This window comes from Calonectris borealis, chromosome 11, assembly GCF_964195595.1.
Source record: "Calonectris borealis chromosome 11, bCalBor7.hap1.2, whole genome shotgun sequence".
Taxonomy (NCBI): Eukaryota; Metazoa; Chordata; class Aves; order Procellariiformes; family Procellariidae; genus Calonectris; species Calonectris borealis.
In genome coordinates this window covers 122,089-140,711 of record NC_134322.1, presented here as the reverse complement: position 1 = coordinate 140,711, position 18,623 = coordinate 122,089, and the positions used below count along the sequence as shown (strand labels likewise).

The following is an 18,623-nucleotide window of genomic DNA, read 5'->3' as shown; positions in this document are numbered from 1 at the left end:
TGAGAAGACTCCTGTTGTGACAAGCTGGAGCTACATTTGGGGAGAAGTTAATGCATTTTCTAGTGATGTATGGTCGTCTTTTCCATGTTCCCTTTTCGTGGTCTGCAGTGTCTCTTCAGGCCTAGTTATTCCTCTTCCTGTTGCCTTTGGATCCAATGCTCTTGTCCCCAGCAGTCCTACTGAACAGGAGCAAGGAAAAGGTAAAATTTTCTGCACACTGGTCTGTGGTTGTGTTTCTGTGCTTTAGTCTGAGCATGCAGCCTTTTCAAAACCTGCTAATACTATATTTAAAGAGTAAAGCAGGATTGAGAACACTGAAAGGGGTAGATGAAGAGAGATCTGTATTTGTGAGTCAGATGCTGAGGTGCTGTCAATACTTCCTGCACAGCTATCATAATAAAATTAGTGCTGTTGGCTAGCTCTCCTTCACTTGAAAGATGGGAAATACTTCATATGGGATCAGATTGCTGCTTGCAATTGTCTTCCTTTCTTCAGGACAAGCCATTCTTGCTACAGGCAGATATCTGCAGTAAGTATATACTGTTAGGGCAATAGAAAGGACAGAGGAGGACTGCATCATAACATCTTACCTTAACTTGGATGACTTGCACAATATTTTAAAAAGCTTTCATATGTTATATGTGTGTATTCTAGAATGCCATGCCAAAAGAGGGATTGTTCTATATGATACCTTGGTTCTTAAACGTGTTGTCTAAGGACCCGTTCATCATCAGGGATAAGATATCCATCCTCGCAGACTTTGAGTGTGATACAAAATCACCATTCCTTTCTGTGAGATTCCTGTCACAGAACGTGAAATACTTTTAGAATAGATATTTTGTAAGCCAGGATCTGAATTTGGTTGCATTTTAATAAAGATAGCAAAAGGAAAAAAAAACTCAGAGAAATGCTTTTTATAAATTTCAGATACCTTTTTCTAATTAGAGAAGTTCTAGACCTGTAGCAAAATAGTTACATGAATTCTTAACAAAACACTTTCTCCCCCCCTTAAATTTAAGGATATGGATGTTTTTGTTGATTTCCCTCCCCCCCCCCAAAAAAAAAGAATTCACCTGGAGAGAAGATTCTAGATTCACCCATTAAAGTATGAGAAAGTTGCATATGCCACTGAAGACAAGTCTTTTAATAGAATATTGGAAACTTTAGGTGCAATGCAAGAATTTGCTAGTAATGTATTTTCTGCTCTTTCAAACCAGATGAACAGATGGATATATCTACCCCTGCAGAAGGAAAAGAGCTGATGCCAAAGCAGCGAGGAGATACGCTAGTGGAGATGGCCATCCCATGTATCCCACCAGGAGCTCTTGTCCTGCCACAGGCTTCAACTCCAGTGTCCCAGAGTGCCCCAGCCTTCTTTCCTGGATCTTTACCTATACCATCACAACCAGAGTTCTCTCATGTAAGGGTTCATGTAGATATCTTCTCTGAGGTTTTTATATGGCTGTCGCAGAAGATGTGTGTTTGAGTCAGCCTCTGTGCATCTGTGTTGGGCTTCGTTACCAAGCTGGTTCTCGTGAGCTTCCCTGTTCCAGCTAGCCACAGTTACATATTGATCATACTGTGTGGCAGTTTATCCTACAGAGAACACGCGGAACAGCGTAAGAGCACATAATGAATTACCGAACGTAGAATCTGTTGTCTTTTAATCTATACTAGAGATCTTTTTTGCGGTTTTTGTTTTCTTTCTCTCTTTGAAAGGCTGCTGCTTTCTGATGCTGAACTGGGCATCCTGCATCTCAAACTGCATCATAAATTAGTCTTTTATTAGGATAGATCTTAGCATCATTTCTCATGGGGAGGTGAAGCTGTATTGGAATAAAGCATTTGTATTCTCCTGCAAGACTAGAATTCATTTACTGCATTTTTCAAGTTGCTTATTTTTATTATCTATTGTTGCCTTTGCGCTTTTTGATTCTGGAAGTTATTACTGTTCAAAAGGATTTAACAGACGGTGGCTTTATAGCTTAATATTACAAATTTCATCAACTTAAGGCAGAAAATAAAGGTTGCATAGAGACTTCAGTAGTCAAAGCGGGGCTTCTTAGCTGAAAGCGGCTTTCATGCTAGTATAATAGATTCCTCCAGAGAATCTTTCTAGAACCCTTGGTTATTTGACTAAAAATAGCTACTAATTTGCCATACTTGACCTATACTTCATGATTTGGTAGTGTGAGAGGTGTACCAAGGATTGTGTCTGACTTTGCTGCAGAGGTACTAAAAAGTAATGGGTGGTGATAATTTTTCTCAGCAGGTATGGGGCAATTATGACTCATACAAATGGGGGAAATAAGTTTTGGTTTTTATTTTTTTTTAATCTGTAGTTTTGTGCTGAGCTTGTTCTGCTCCATAATCCAGTGTAACGTTCTAGGAATAACAATAAACACTACTACTCGGGATGCCCTGATGCTCCATGTCCCACTTTTTTCGTTTTAGGATATCTTTGTTCCAACTCAGAGCCCAGAGAAGCAGCATAAAAGAGAAGAAAAGGCTGCTGCTTTAACCCACTTATGCTTACCAGGAGATCTCTGTGGACCCACAGATGCTTTGTCAAAGATGTCTACAGGTGACTTTGTGTCACAGCCTTCTGAGTCCTGTAAGCTGATGCTTTCAGCGAGTGAATGTAGCCAACCCACAAACACAGAGGTCAGTTCAGGCTCTCTGAACACAGGACAAGATAGCGAAACCACCCAGGTAGAGGTGATTTCTGAATGCAAGGCCTCAGACTTGAGACTCTGCTCTGTGGAGAATGACAACATAAAACTGAGGCTGGATGCAGCTGATCAAACCCTCTCTGAAAACTGTGAAAAAGTAAAAAAGGAGGATTTACAGACTGCAGGAAAGCCTGTAATGCAGTTAGTTAGTGCAGATGTAGCAGGAGATGGGTCATTAGCCCCTACAGCTCACCAGGAAATCGAGTGTATTTCTGGAAGTCAGGCTGCCGCAGATCAGACTGATCTGCCTGAGATTTTGTCATACACTCAGGGTAGAGAAGCACAGCCTGAAGATTATCCGTTGGAAGAGACTTCTGAACCTGAGGCAGTTCCTGAGACTCAATGTGAAGAACAAGAAGAAAAACTGCAAGTAAAACAGAAGCAAATAAATGAAGATGGGTCCCCTGTTAACATAACACTTTCTCAGAGGGAAGTACAGTGTCATGAAGATACGGAAGTGGAATTTGCTGATGGTTCTTGTAAAAATAGCAAAAATTTGTCTGATCAGGCCCAAGAATTAGAAAAGATTGGACCAGAAAGCTGGGGAAAAGAAACTTCAAAAGGTTGTACTTCTGGCACTGGAGAGGCAAAGAGCATGGATAAACTGTCCTTTAAGGCTGCTTCGGAAAACATGCCAAAGCTCAATAAAGTTTTATCTAAGCCTTCTGTAGGGGAGTTACTGGAACAGCACAACAATTGGTTTCCTAAGTTGAAGAGTGACTTTCCGTTGGAAGTGGCGTTGTGTGCCAAGAAACATCTAGGTTGCTCAGAATTAGGACAGATAATGATAATAGGGAATCAGCCACCACTTCAAGAGAGAGGGGTTGACATGCTGGTGACTCAGCAGGAGAATCAGGTGCCAAAGAATGTGGAGGATAATGTTATGACAAGGAGACTGGAGCAAGAAGTGCAGATGCAGCCACAGGGGAAGGCAACTGCTAAATCCCCCAGTCCTTCCAGTGGTAAGTGAATTTAGGTTAGTAGTTTACAGGTGTATATTTTGAATAATTTCAAGGACAGCTGTGTACAATCCTCAGTGTTTTCAGGGAGACTGATCTTGGATACGTGTTGAACAGTGACTAAAGAGCAGCACTACAAGTCACTGTGTTATATGCACAACGTGTACACCTTTACTTTTTTCACCTTTGTCACACTGCTGCAGGCAAGAATGATAAGGTAATTCTTGTTCCTAACACTCTCTCACTGTTTTATGGAAGAAACGCAGAGAAACTTTGAAAACTCAGAATGTGTGACCTTGGCAATGCTCAGGGATTTTTGTTACTTCCCTGCCCCCGAAGCACAACAGTAGTGTACTTGAAAGGAAAAGGGTGTGTGGTAGTCTGTACTTTCCCTCTTGTAGGTTGCCTTACTTTTTTTTTCCTTTTTTTTTTTTTCCTTTTGTCATTCTCGGAGGACAATTTTCTTTGGGGGGGGTGTTCAAAGCAGCTTTGAGCTAGAAACTAATACAGCAAATTTACCTTGAGATTATTTTAAAGTAGAATGGCTTTTCACTTGCGCGTAAGCTGTGGCTCAGCAGGTATTGTCATGATGTGTTGAAATCCCTTTAACATGCTGTTCTGTAGTTATACAAGAAATGTGGGATGCTATACCTGAGTTTTGTGGAGCTTTTGCCTCTTAGTTGGCTTCATTTTAAAACACAGAGTTCTGTACTCCTCAAATGAGAAAGTAATAGAAAACAAAGTTTTACTAGAGCTTTTTCTTGAATTATACACGTTTTTGAGATCTAAGTAATCTTTCGTTAAACTGCAGGATCAGACAGTGAGAGAGAGTTTTCCCCCTCTTACGATGACACTAGGTGACTTCCAGTCTCCTGAAGCTGGCGATTATGAAAGTTGAGTGTCTGAAAACGTTAGTTATCAATAGCTGATGGTTGTCTTTACATCTCCTGAACAGACTGGTATGTTAGTAGAGGTTTATTTAACTCTTTCACTGATTTGCTAGGTAGTTTATGCTCTGTGGATTATCTAAGTCCTTCAATTAGAGTACAATGGAAGATCAATAGAATTGTTCAGTGCTATTAGAATTAAATGAGATGTCTTGCAGAGAAGATGTTTGTGAACCAGCTGATAGGTTCAGGTTGACCAGTCTGTGATTTTGATTTGTGGAACCTATAAAGCTGTGGGTTAGATAGAATTTCTCTTACCATTCAAACGTCATGGTATTGTTATATAGCCCTATAGTCTGTTCTGCAGAGCTTTCTTCAAGTGATAATGCTTTCTCGTTTTTTCTTTTGAGAAATTAATGTAAGATATACTGCTTAAAAAGTATTTCCTAACATTCAGCCTTCTTTTTATCTTTACTCAGTTGATAACCGGTCTGAATAATTTTCTATTCTTTGTCAGTGAGGGACACCTCTCTTACTTTCTCTGCCAATTTATGTTTGGAGTTTATTTCAAGAGCTGTACATTTCTTCAAAACTTCCCTCATCAGTCTCACAAGTCCAATATTTTTTGTTACTGTTTTCTGAACTACTTGTTTAATTTTTCCAGTTACGAACTGATCCTTGCTGCCGTTTATGGCAGCTTTGGCTGTTTCTTCCTGAAAGCCTTTTGAGCTCGTTCTTATATGGTTCCCTCCCCTTTTCTTCAGTTCTTGTGACCTTGAACGGTGCTGACTTCTGGAACATGTGATCCTGTTTGGAAAGGTCAAAATGGCAGATTTCAAAAAGGAGCAAGAGGAAGAGCTTTCTTCTTTATGTCTGAACAGAAGTAGGTGAGATGACTTTGAAGTGCTAGATGGAGACTTGGATGAAAAGGGATTGAGTGTAATACTTACGTGTGGTTCTTAATACCAAATTTGCTGACAAGTTTGAGAAAGATAACCATTTAATAGTATGGAACTGGCTGGTGAGAAGAAACTCGAGATACTAAAAAATAGGATGAAGGTAGTATCTTACATTGTAAGGTAAGAATGACAGGTAAATATTGATACCCGTAGAAGTTAGATTATAGCGAGGTGTGGAAAAGAGATTTGAATGCTTATGCAGGTCATCAGCTTTGGAGAGACTTCCACCAAAGGATAATAGCAGTTTTCAAGCTAGACTTTGCTATAAGTATCTGTTGACCTATTTTAAAACAAAATAAAGCTCAAATTACTTTCAAGGAGTATGGATCCTTGTGGGCACAGCTTTTTAACATCACTGACATCTGCGAACAACTTCTGTAGTGCTTACTTTTATTTTGAGCTAAGTATATGTTTAGTCATGTAAAAATTCCCCATGCTTTAGGGTTTCTGATATCTTCTTTGTTTAGATTTAAAAACTCCACTTTCCCAAAAACGTAGTCATATGAATTAATCTGTATTGTTGAGCACTGCTTAATATACCAGCTAACACAGCAATTTAATTGATGTAACTTTTGCACCCATTCTTCTGAATGCAGCAGGGCCAGTCAGATGTGTGGGAGCTTTTTTGGTTTTGCATTCTTTAACATCCCATAACTAGTGACCATCACTTTCTTTCAGAATGTTATAGCAAACTGCTTCATTGTTGAGTGTGAAAGTAGAGTATTTCAGTTGGCCACAAATGCAATGATTTTTTTTTAATTTAGTGCATTCTCTGACAGTAGAGTCTTTGTTGGCTTAGGGAACTGGTGTTAAGCAAGTAACATGCTGAAGGCAATTCGGTGGGTTGTTTTGTCAATCAAGACAGTAGTGTCATCAATTTCAGATTTAAGTTCTTAATTTGTGGTATTTAGATGTGTCTTAGCAACATCTTACCCAAAGTTTGGAGGCTGCTTCTCTAATGATATTTAGGGAAAGCTTTGAATATTGTTTATAAGTGGTACGATTGAATCATGCTGTAATTTTTCAAATTGGGGGAAAAAAAAAAGCTTCAATGACAGATTTTGGAGACTGTACACAAAATCTGAAACACCAGGGTTTGAGATACTCTGTGGACCAAGAAGACCAGCTTCTTTGTTAGTGTTAGATTATTCTGCTGCCATATAATAGGGTTTTTTTTGTTGTTGATGGGGTGGGGTTTTTTCAGTCTTTCCCATTCAGTGGCTTGCAATAGGTCATTGTGTCTTTGTGATAACTCTGAACTAAAGACTGAAAATCATGGTCTCTGTGAATTTAGATACTACAACAGTCAGAAGAACAGTTATACTGCATCAGTCTAGCTTGGTATACACATTACCCCAATATTGAATAGCAGATGCATATGGATGACTATAAAGGCGAAAATGCAGTGGGGAGATACTTATGAAGAAGTATCTCTCTCATCATCATGAAAAGTGTGGTTTAGGAACATACCGAGTCTCAGGTGATGTCTTTTTTTTTTGATATCTCGGATAGGCATGTTTTTCTCCCCCAACATGGAATTTCCGTGTGTGTTTTTTTTGAACCTCCGTAAACTTTCAGGCTACAAAGCTTCCTGCAGTAGGAAGTTTGACAGCTTAAATTATATACTGGGTAAAAAACCAACTCTGTTTCACCAGGTGTTAGTTTCATTTGATGCCCCCTAATTCTGAAAACTTTAAAATCTGAGAACTTAAATTTTATGTAGAAATTTGTACATGGTAAGAATGAAGGAACTTGATATTAGTATCAGAAAATCTATTTCCCTTCTACTAAGCCTGCTAGGGAAGCGCAAAGATTGCAGGAGCTCAGATGTTATTTAACATGAAGTTGAATGATAAAGTTTTAGATACAGTATTCTTAATTTCCCTTAACTGAAAGAAAAAAAAAAAGCTTTATTATATAGAAAATAATGCTTTGAGGGGATCTGGTCAAAATACTGGTCAGGAAGTTCAAAGCTGTTCTGATCCCGTTGCATTTTGTGATCTCAAATTAACTTCTGTGAGCAAGTCCAGGGCATTTGGTATGCTGGGACTGCATGTTTCGTAAGACAATTTGGCATAGGCAAGAGAACAGCACTGGTCTTTGAACTTAAGAACAGTATAGGTTTTATTAAATAAAATAATATGTTCGGCAGTACACTGCTGAAATTACGATAAAATGAAGATGAGTAGCTGTAGTTACATAACAAGTTTGAACATTATGTTCCACTTCAGTATGGCCTGTCACAGAGTTCAAATCCGAAACTTCCTTTTTAAGAGAGCGTGAACAAAGTTGCGTTTAACTTGAGGTAACATTTCCCTTCTTATATTGTACTTGAAATGTTTTTTCTTAGATAAATCTAAATGCAACTTAAACACATCACACTTGGCTGGATTTACTTTCAAAAGAGAACAATAAGCCACTGTTTGGAGAAAATGAACTCAGAAATTAGTGCTGGTGGTTGTGTTTTGCGCATTTGTATTACATGAAAGGGCTGATCGGTGTTAGGAGAGAGTTCAGGCTTTTGAGATGTTCTGCCTGCTATCTTCAGACTCATGAAGCATGGTGGAAAAGTACGTAGAGTGATATTTGGTTTTTACCATCACTCAGTCCTTAAGGTGTGAAGAGCTTTAAAGCATCCCTCTTCTCTTAAAGCAACTTTGTTCTCATAATAGTTATTTCCAACAGGAGTCTAATCCCTTATCAACAGATCATGAAGCATACATCAGTAAGCGCAAACTTTGGGTGAGGACTAGAAGGATCTTGGAGAAGAGTCCAAGAAGCAGGAGTAGAAACTGGATGGTGAGGTTTGGGGGTGTCTTTGTTTTTGAAGTTGCTTTGAATAAGATATTAACTGTTTAGTTTCTCTACTAAAAAATGCTCAAAGGCTAGAACATGATAGAATATAGGGATACGGAAAAGCAATTTACTCACTGAAGTCTGTTTCTAGGACTCTGTGGAGTTTATAGAAGTCGTGGTTGTCCATGAAATCTTCTTTGTAGATTGTACAATTTTGTACATACAAAACCTTATTCAGAAAGTTATCTTTTTACTGGTAATAAAAAATAAAGAAGAAACAGATAAGCAGTGCAGTTAACATAGTTACGATAAAATTTAAGCATACCAGGTTAAATAAAAACTTAGTATTTTTATTAAAATAATGAAGAGTTGTGTTGTCAAGCTCTTAAATCTTTTTAACATTGCTTCAGGCCTGGCTAGAGTGATGATTCTTAATCTGGAAGACTTCTGGAAGTAAAGTTGTTTCTTATTTTCTGATGGAGTCCTTTTGATATATCACAGCTACATATGAATTACCAATGGAGAAAAATGTATGTAATCAAGCTTTTGTCCTGTCCATTAAATAGTTGTGCTAGTGCGTTAAGAACAGAGCTAAGAAGGGGCTTTTTGAAAGAGAAAGCAAAAGTTCTTAGAAAGCATGGGTTTCTTTGGGGTGGTGGTTTTGGGGTTTTTTCCCCTCCTTTCTGTATGCACAGAAAACAGAGTGGCCATCCACTACTACTGGCCTTCTCTGTAGATCTTCACGTGGCTGAGAGACCCAATAGATGTGCCACATCCCTTGTAGAGGTGATGGGTAGGAGAGAAGAACTGGAAGAGAGGGAGCTGCACTTGAACTGCTTGAGAGCTGCAGGCTGGCCGTCCATGTAGTAGTAGCATGCAAGGAGCATATGGAGATCTGCTATAGGTCATATGACAGGCATAAGCTGTTTGCGAGGAATGGTAGTTGGCTTTTCGATATGTGGTGTACCCACGAAGTGTGAGTACCGTTGCACTATGAAATAGCTACCCACTGCAAAAATACACTGAAGTCCTTAGGTTGATCTCAAGGATGTCGCAATTGCTGAACCATATCTTTAAAACTTGTGATGGCAGGGGAGGTGATGGTTTTCAAAGTTTTGAAACGGACAATAGATAACTTTTCACTGGTTGGGATTTTTTCTGTGATGGGATTATGTCTTTGCCATATATTTATGGCTTCATTTGCTGCAAGGTAGTTGTGTAAATCGTATGTCAGTGTCTTGTGTAACTGAAGAATCTGGCTATAACTAAAAGTTGTATCCGAATATCTAGCGCTAGCTCTTGAATTTAAATAACTTGGATTTGTGTTCTCATGACCTTAACTAAAAATTTTCCAATACTGCTTAGTTTTGGGGTTTTTTTTAATACATGCTTTTTAAAATTCAGGAGTTATGTAAATTGTGCCTTGCATTACTCAAGTAATATCTTGAATGAAATCCAAAGAACAAATACAGTTTTAGGAAAAAGGGAAAAGGAAGGATAGTGACAAAGATGATGAAAACCTATTTTGACCTCAGTGTGGGGAGGAAAGGGTTATTCTGTTAATTTTGTTAGATACTTCTATGCAATTTGGAAAGAACGCAGCCTGCAAGTTACTGATATGTGATGTTGAAGGTTTGCAAATAAATGGCATGAGTTGAGGCAAAAGGAGGGAGCATTTTACTAGGTTTTTAATGTATTTTATCTGTTAAATCCTGCAAGATTCTGCATATGGTAAATCCACCAAGGAGTGGTTTCCCTGATGGGATAGGCTACCTCAGCCAATAGACCCTGCAGACCCTTTATGCTGGAGACTGCACAAGAAGGGGCAGAAGTATTGGAGAGGACAGGAGGATGGGGCCAGCCCTTCTGGTGGCAGCCTGGAGCTGGTTATGAAACTGAAGTATCTGTTATTTCTCTTAAAACTTACTTTCCCGGCAAGTTTCTGCTGTCATCGTCTAACCCTTAATTGACTGCTAGTAATTGTTCGGGCTCATAGGTGGCTATCTGAAGTGTATCTGCTGACCTTTTATTCAAGGATGTTTGATGATAAAGCATCATTCTGTGTAAGTTTCAGGTTATTAATTCAGGCAACACATAGCTCTGCCAATTCACTTCTGTCCTTCATTTCTGTTTCTGGCCTCATCTCCCTTTCCTGAGGAAAATCCTGAGCATTTCTGAAGCAAAGCTGCATTCTGTAAAAGTCCTATTCATGTCAGGATATTTAATCTTACTTTTATCTAGCACCTGGGGACAGCTGCATCAAGTTGGCCACAGCCCAGATTTTCACCGAGAGAGATTTTCCACACAAAATGTGAGGAAGATCAGTTAGAGCAGCTGTCCTGAAACCAATAACTGTTCAGGGGGGGTTTGTACAGGATAGCACCAGGATTATGCTTTTCCCCTTTTCCACAGCACAGTGAACCTGTGCTTTTGGTATTTGGACCAAAGTAGTCCCCTGAAATTACTAATCCTGCCACGCTCTGTCTTTTAGGAACCCCATTTCATTTTACTTTGCCGAAGGAGGGGGACGTCATTCAGCCCTTGACCAGCATAACGCCACCTCTTATTGGCCAGCTTAAAATGGGACCCAGAAGGCACAGCACACCAATTGGTGAGTTTGACCCAAATGGCTCTGTTCTGCAGTGAAAGCCGGTTTGGAAGCTTTTTATTCCTGATGCAGGATCTGATGGAATAAGTCAAACCTACCTTGGCAAAAAACATTGCTGTTCTATGCGGAGGGCTCATCCCTTCTCCATGCTTTCCTTGCTATGTTCTCTCCTTGGTCTCTAGTGAAGGTGTTTGCTCCCTGCGTATGGGGTGGTATGGAACACGTCTTCCGTGCACTCATTGCATTCCTGCACACAACTCCATTAAAGAATGCGAAAGACCTCTCTGAGTAGTGAAAGAGCTTAGACTAAAAGAAGATTGTTCTCAGTATTCATCATCTTTTAGCAGGACTTTCTCTGCTAGGTTCACAAAACAACACCCTGCATTTGCTGGATGAAAGGAAGTGTGTATTTCTGCTTGGGTAAAGTATTCTGTCGCAAGCTAAGGATGATACCTGTGCTGCAGAACTTTCATGCTTCAGAACTCTAGATAGGAATTTCCACTACTGCACTATTGCCAATAATGCATGCAGTGAAGCATCTTCAAAACAGAACCGGGACCTGAATCCCCGCAGTGTGAATGGTGGTAGCTACTTTTTGGGTTACTTTGTTTTGTTTTCCTGTTTTCAGTGGATGATAGTTGCCCAGACAGCACTATAGCGACCAGTGATGTCACAGCAGAGGGCGCGATGGGGACCAACAATGTCACTGTGGAAAGTGCAGTGGTATCAGCGGATGTGTCAGAAGTGTGCGAGAAAGGAGATTCCCGTGTGGTTCCTGAGGCTGATGCAAAACTCTCTCTGCGAATGAACCTTGTTACCCCTGAGAATGATGGGAGTGAGGAGTCCCTGCCATTCAGCTTGGAAAGTAAGAGGATGAAACCTCAAAACATACAGGTCCTACTAGATCTTGGCCCTAACTCAAAACCTCTTTGTGGCATTCCCCGAGACAGTCTCTGTAATTTTTCTCATTTTTCTTTTTGGGCAGTGTCACTTAAATTTGTTTCTCTGTTTCTGCAATGCTCTAAGCAAGGATGGAGTGAGAGGAGAGGCCTCTGTTGTGAGGAAAGGTATTTCCAGCAGATTAAAACTTGTGATGTATAGTGGCAACGTCACAGGACAGGAACTGGAGTTTGATTATATTGGGAGGGAAAAGATTTTAAAAGTATAATCTGGACAAAAAAGTTTGACAGGATTTTGATCAGAACAGTGACATTCAGTCTAATGGTCTAAACTGTGTAGAAAATCAGGTCTGTGGTGAGGAGTTGGGCGGGGAGGCCTGGGCACCCTTTGTCCAGCATCGCTCAGCCTCTCTCTTCGCTGAGTGTGGGGGACTGGGAAGGGGCAGGAGAGTCTGTTCAGGTGACACCAAAATCAGCCTTCCCTTCCGTCTTTTTTTAGAGCCTACAGCCAGTGACAGGAAAGATGGATCCTCTGCTGCTGCTGGAGCTGCTGTCAGGTAACTGGGCTCGTTGCTGCGCAAAGTTATTATGAAGGTCTGGGTAGATCCTTTTTCTGCTCGTTACCAGCAGCAGGTTAAAAAAAAATGAAAATGACACAGGGAACGCAGGGAACGCAAATGAAGCAGGGAACGCTTTTAGCAGTAGCCACGACGTTAACTCTTCAGCTCTCGCAGCAGGTTTTAAGTACATTGGCAAGGTGGGTGCCCCACCTGCTCTTTCAGGCTTTGTGCTTCCTAATAATGTCAGCATTTTGCCTCCTTTTGATTGTAGTCAAAGCAGAAATTCATCTCTCCTGCAGTCCGGAATGCAAGTCTGCCCTATCCACCTCTTAAATTTCAAATATGTGGTTTTCTGCTTTCTTTCCTTATTGTGCAATTTTCTGCAAAGAATTTCTGAGGAGTTCTGAAGGAGAATTCTTTTTTTGATATGAAGCTGATGATAGAAACATAACCAGGTCACCGATACACTGAAATCACAGTTTAACATGTTGACCAGAACATGAGTTATTCCCTTCATCTTTTCATTTGTATGTATCTATCTTATCTCACATTTAATGCCTAGCATTGCTTGATTTTGGCTTTTGGGGAGTATGGTTTGTAAGTACTAACAAGAATCTGAGTCAGAAGATAGTCTGTAGTCTATCTGAGTGAAGTATAATGGTTTGAAGCAGTGAGAAAACCTTGAAATAAACTCAGTATCTCTTGTCACAGGATTGCATGCTGGATGGTGATCATGTCTTAGTGCTGAGGATGGGTGGCAGTCATTCCTCAGTGGTTGAGGATGGGTTGCCTTTGTAGGTATAGGTTGAACTTGATCTCTCAGGGTCTGCTTTATGACTGTCATTCCCAGTATTTTTGCGGTGTCATGAAAATCCTGAGAAGTAAACCATAAATGGTCTAACTGTGTCCCCTCGTGGGTACCAGAGGTAGTAGATGGTGAAACTCCTGATGGCGCTGCAATTTTCCATAATACGTTTTCTGGAATTGTTACATTGCTCTTGGCTGTTAGGGTGCCTGCAGAAATGACAGAAATGCTTACGCAATTGCAGCTTGTTTCTTACCTTTGAGATTGACATTCTCACTCATTCTGTGGCTGTATAGGTCAACAAGCTCAATACCAGTTGTTGCTTTCCCAAGGGGCTAGAGAACTCTTGTTTTGCTGTATAAGGGATTTTCTCACTCCCTGATGCTTTTTTGTTTGTTTGTTTGTTTGTTTTAAATCGGCACTGCTAGCTCCCAGAAAGCATCATCTGTGTTTAGTCGTGTCTGTGAAGTTCGTCGAGAGGATGAGGCCAGAGGTCATGGTCTTTCCACTTCTCCGTTTAGGTAACTCCTCACAGTCTTTGCCTGCCAGTCCTGGTTGGATTTATATGCACATGTGCATTTTCTACATCAAAGAAATTGCACTAAGTCATTGTCTTTGGGTGACTTAGAAGGTTGGGGACAACAGGGTAAGTATAATAAGTACCGTATGTTTGTATTTCACGTGGTAATCAGACTTACCTTTTTGACTGAGCAGCAGTGTGATTCCAGCTGGCTAATATGCTTCGGTAAAATCTGGGGCTTGAGAGAACTGAGATCATACTTACAGCTGTTTAAATGCCTTTTCTTTCTCCTCTTCCAAGATCTTCTGACCTGTTGTGTTTGTTATTGTTTCTGCTATTGTCTCCCTTCCACGTCCACCAATTTTTGCTCTCTGGTTGCTTTGAAAAGGGCTGTACGGCTGCATATCTTACGGTGATAAGGGTGCTGGCTGGAGGACCAGGAGTAGAAATCTGCTGCTTCGGTGTTTTCCATTCTATCTTTTGATGGGGCAGTGAGGTCTTGGTCTACGGAGAAAGACTAACCTATATTTCAAGAGCATTGAATAGTTATACTAAAGCCTGTAATGAATAGGGAGTTCCAGTGCTGGGCAATGTACTGACAGAATGGAAGACAGTTACTCCTCAAAGTCCTCAAACACACGAGGGAAGCCAAATGTATACTTTTAGTAAGGCTCAGTATACAGTCCCATATAGTACCTGATAACACTTTCAACAGGGCAGACAAATTCTAATGAAAACATTAGACAGCATTTGTGTTTATGGTCCTGCCTCTTCCCGCTAGGTCTGATTACCAGTTTCAAGCCAATGAAGTGCTGAAGCATCCTGTAGCAACTTCAAGGTGGCATGACTTCCAGAAGCATGTTGCATAGTTGGTGCCTGATATGTGGAGTATAGATTGCTATTTATTAGTGTTTGGAAAAGCACCTAGTTCTTTACAGGTGTCTCTACAGCCATTCTTCTTGCTACCATGTGAATCACTTGAGAGATGTTGAAAGGTTATTTTATAATTTGAGAGTCACTGAGTTCCATGCAATCTGAAGAAGCAATTGAATGACTGCCAGGGGCTTTTTTATAGTGCTTTTACTTGAGTGGCAGCATATTGGTTGTCTTGCTTTTTTAATCAATAATTTTGATCTGTATGTAACTGGTTTGCAGGGGGAATCTGTTCAGTTTTTCTGGCACACAAGAAGATGCTGAATTACATAAAAATCCCAGTGACTGGCAGTACCAGCAGCACAAGGCAGATGACAGTGGTGGACAGGTCCTAATTCCTCAGAGGATGCAGCAGGACTGCCATCAACAACCTTCTGGTGCAGAGGATGGGGAGTCTGTGGAGACTGGTATTGTAAGCACTCAGACAGAAGAAGGGAGAAGAATGCAGAAGAAACCAAGTAAGGCTGTTAAAATTGATGAAAGCCGAGAGAGATGGGCAACCGCCAAGAATAAAGGGGTTCAAACTACAGCAGACTGTCTTTTTACCCCAACAACTGTTACAACAGCAACACAAACGTCAGAAGAAATCTGTAGGCAGGTGGAAGTGGGAACCAGTATGTCTGGGCAAAGACCTGGGCGACAAGATGCGAATGTCCAAACTGAGGAGAGTGGGGAAAAGCTTGTGAATGCCTCTGGAGAGGACACGGACTCTCTGCACAGTCAGGTGGGATGAAGGCTGCCTGTATTTAATTTTACTGCTTTAGAACAGAGAAGTATCCCTTGAGCCAGTAAATTCACTAACAGTAGGTTCTCTGTTGAAAAAAGCCAAAAGACCACTTGAAAATGTTGATGTCGCAAGCTTTTCTGTATCAACTGTACACAACTGCTAAGGTAGCAGTACTCAGTGGGCAGCATAAATTTGGGAAGTAAATGTTTCCATATTTATTTTCTGGAAAAATATGACAAGTTTTGTTTGGTTTGTTGGTTTTGGGGAGGTTTTTTTTTGTCCAGATGTAGTTAACACTGTAAAAAAATTTTCACTTCTTGTTGGATGGCGATAGGAGTTGCATGAAATTTGGAATGAAGAGTTTGATGCCTTCTGTTTTGCACCAGCCAACTTCTGATAGCTTGTTCTGCCACTCCATCCAATGTCAATGGATAAATACATGAGGGGAGAGCTCCTCCAGAGAAATGTTCTAACAAGATGAATAACTTTGAATTAGTATTTCAGAAAGTATGGCAGACTCAAAAATCACTGCTTTGCAGTTACAGCTTGTATATTTTCTTGTGAATGCAAAGACTAGAAAAATGGTTTTTTCTAAACTTGAGTTAAGAATAGTGCGTCCTCTGGGAAATAGGAGATTAACAGGGCCATAAATATGCAGTGCAACATTGATGTGATGTGTCTGAGAGTCCACTGAATGAAAGAGCATCAGAAGCCATGCTAAGCAAGTTTGCTGTTTCCTCCTTGGACTGCTATGATTTCCCTTCCTCTACCCATCAGCAAGTTAGCAAAATGCGTTCAGTTCTCCCTTGTTTAGGGTCTCTTGTGTTGTTGCATCAACAAGATGCTGAAAGGTTCCCTGCCCAAGTGCTTGAACATGGTATGAAGAAGCTGTACTGCAGAGATGGCTCTACCCAGAAATTATTTGCTTTTCATTGTGATCTGTTTTGTTTTTAAATTTGTCCTGTTTATTACAGGGAGAGGAGGAGTTTAACCTTCTTCACCCACCCAAAGGCCGAGTTCAGCATCGCCACATGCGAACTATTCGAGAAGTGCGCACTGTTGTTACGCGTGTTATAACAGATGTTTACTACATAAATGGTGCAGAGGTGGAACGAAAGGTAGTTGAGGTAAGTTCCTGTTTTCAGGGCTGAATGTAATGATATGTTGGCTGAAAAATAAAATTAATTAAAATGAGAATGTGTTGTGGCTGCAGAAAATGAGTTGAGTGAACAAGTCAGCATGCTGTGATGGCAAACTTTTCTTCATGAGCAAACATGCTGACCATTTAGTGCATGGCGAAAGCTGTGTATTTGTTGCTGGTGTATTTCATGCCTGTTGCTGTATTCTGAAGACGCAGACTTTTTTTCTTCCCAAAGAACGGAACAAAAGACTTTACTATGTGCATCCAACTGTTTTAAAATTCTTGGGGTTTTGTCAGAGTAGAGAGATTTCAGAATGGGCAGGAATTCTGTTAGTAAGCAAAAATAACTTCTGCCTTTAAAATTGAACTATGCAAGGTAGCTTAGCCTGTTTTGCAGCTCAGTGTCATTTTTAACCGCACTCTTGAGTCCTGTGGACCAGATTCTATAAGAGGTCTACAAAAAGCAATTCAAAAACAAAAATTAAACAACCCTATTGTTAGTACACTTGTGTTAGTGTATGTCCATTTATTAAAAGCAAAATCTTTAGGAAATCTCAAAAGATAGCTGACCAAAGCTGATTTGATGTGCACAGTAATCATATCAGCCTGCTAGCAATAAAATGTTACTGCTATTCTGCTATAAAGGTAAATAACATAAGAGTCTTGTGCTGTTTTGTTACAATGAGTAGTGACACAAAAGAATAAATTAGTTCAGTGCAAAGCTTATACTGTCACACCTGATACTACACATGAAATTGCTTATTGTAACATTAAAATTGAGAATTAAGTTTCCTGAAATGTGGTTACATAGGTTGTGTCATCACAATCATGTAACCATTTCCAATTTATCTCCCAACATTTGATATCACTATTTTGTAGATACATACTTTTATATCCATAAAACTTTAATGGCTCCAGCTGACCAGCTGTCTGAAACTGATCTTGGATTATTAGTAACCAAAGGGTGCTAGTGTCTCATGTATTTGTTGAACGCTCACACTCTCGAAGAGTGGGAATTATTCAAAGCCAGACTAATTTGTTACCAACCAAGCTCTGTCCTGTTAACTGATTTCTTAATGTGACTTTATACAGAGCAGCTACAGGCATATAGTGATAGGCACAGTGTCTACCATTGATCAGTCCAGACTCTAATCTGCATGGCCATCTTCAGTTTCATGAATGTGGCCTCAATGTGTCTGCGCTTTTGCCTGGTGATTGTAGAGCTTCCATCTAGCAGGTGCGTCACCTTTGACGAATCTTTTTTTTTTTCCCTCTTAAGGAAACCGAGGAGCCTGTAGTGGAGTGCCAGGAGTGTGAGACTGACACATCCTCCTCTAGAACCGCAGTGGGCTCATCACTGACCTCAGGGGACCTTGGTGATGTCAGCTCCTTCTCATCTAAGGCCTCAAGCCTCCACCGTACATCCAGTGGAGCAAGCAGTGGTCACTCTGCCACACACAGCAGCAGCAGCAGCTCAGGGCGAGGAACTGGAGCTGTCAAAGGGAAAGTGTGTGGGACAGAAACTGGAGAGTTTGCTTTACCCATTGGCAGAGGCATCTTAGGAAAATTAAGGTACATGCAGAGCCTTGGGAAAGGAAGAACAGATATTTTGCAGAAGTGAACAGTTGGCTTGGGTGGAGTGTGAAGCAGGGTAGACCCTAAACCAAGAATTTTCTGGGAAGGATCTGGCTTGATGAACAGAAATAAGGAGATAGTCTTTGCTTTCACATCTGTTCTTCCTAAAAGAGTAGTTTGTTTCCTTGTGAGGCATTCCTTTGCCTAAGCTCTTGCCAGTTTAGCAGTGATGAGGCAAACTTCTTGACCAGTTATGAGATCACAGAGAAAATGGGGGGATCCTAATGAACTGGCTTCTCTTTTCAGAACAGTTAACTCATACATTCTCTAGCCCTAGGAAAGGAGCTGGTCAGCCAGCATCTCCACTCAAAGTTAGCCAGACAGGAGCACTGCCTTGTGAGGAAGAGGAGGACTCTATGCCTGGCACTCGTCAGGGTGGCAGAGCACCTGTGACACCTCGTGGTCGAGGAAGAAGAGGCCGCCCACCATCTCGAACAACAGGAACAAGGTACCCTGGAAAAA

General features: G+C 40.6%; 1 protein-coding gene across 10 annotated transcripts in view; it reads left to right on the top strand.

Annotated features, from left to right (window-relative positions):
* Positions 1 to 18,623, top strand: part of TP53BP1 (tumor protein p53 binding protein 1) — a 29,877-nt gene that overhangs the window by 4,899 nt on the left and 6,355 nt on the right. For 6 of the 10 annotated variants that reach the window (XM_075159573.1, XM_075159568.1, XM_075159569.1 and 3 more), the window contains 11 exons: positions 109 to 200; positions 1,218 to 1,420; positions 2,455 to 3,694; positions 10,825 to 10,944; positions 11,570 to 11,806; positions 12,340 to 12,397; positions 13,634 to 13,726; positions 14,881 to 15,382; positions 16,360 to 16,512; positions 17,806 to 18,098; positions 18,433 to 18,609. In XM_075159573.1, coding sequence (XP_075015674.1) covers positions 109 to 200; positions 1,218 to 1,420; positions 2,455 to 3,694; positions 10,825 to 10,944; positions 11,570 to 11,806; positions 12,340 to 12,397; positions 13,634 to 13,726; positions 14,881 to 15,382; positions 16,360 to 16,512; positions 17,806 to 18,098; positions 18,433 to 18,609 — 3,168 coding nt within the window. Of the gene's footprint in view, positions 1 to 108; positions 201 to 411; positions 530 to 1,217; positions 1,421 to 2,454; positions 3,695 to 10,824; positions 10,945 to 11,569; positions 11,807 to 12,339; positions 12,398 to 13,633; positions 13,727 to 14,880; positions 15,383 to 16,359; positions 16,513 to 17,805; positions 18,099 to 18,432; positions 18,610 to 18,623 lie in introns of those variants that run through there. The other 4 variants (XM_075159571.1, XM_075159570.1, XM_075159577.1 and 1 more) reach the window with 3 other exon arrangements.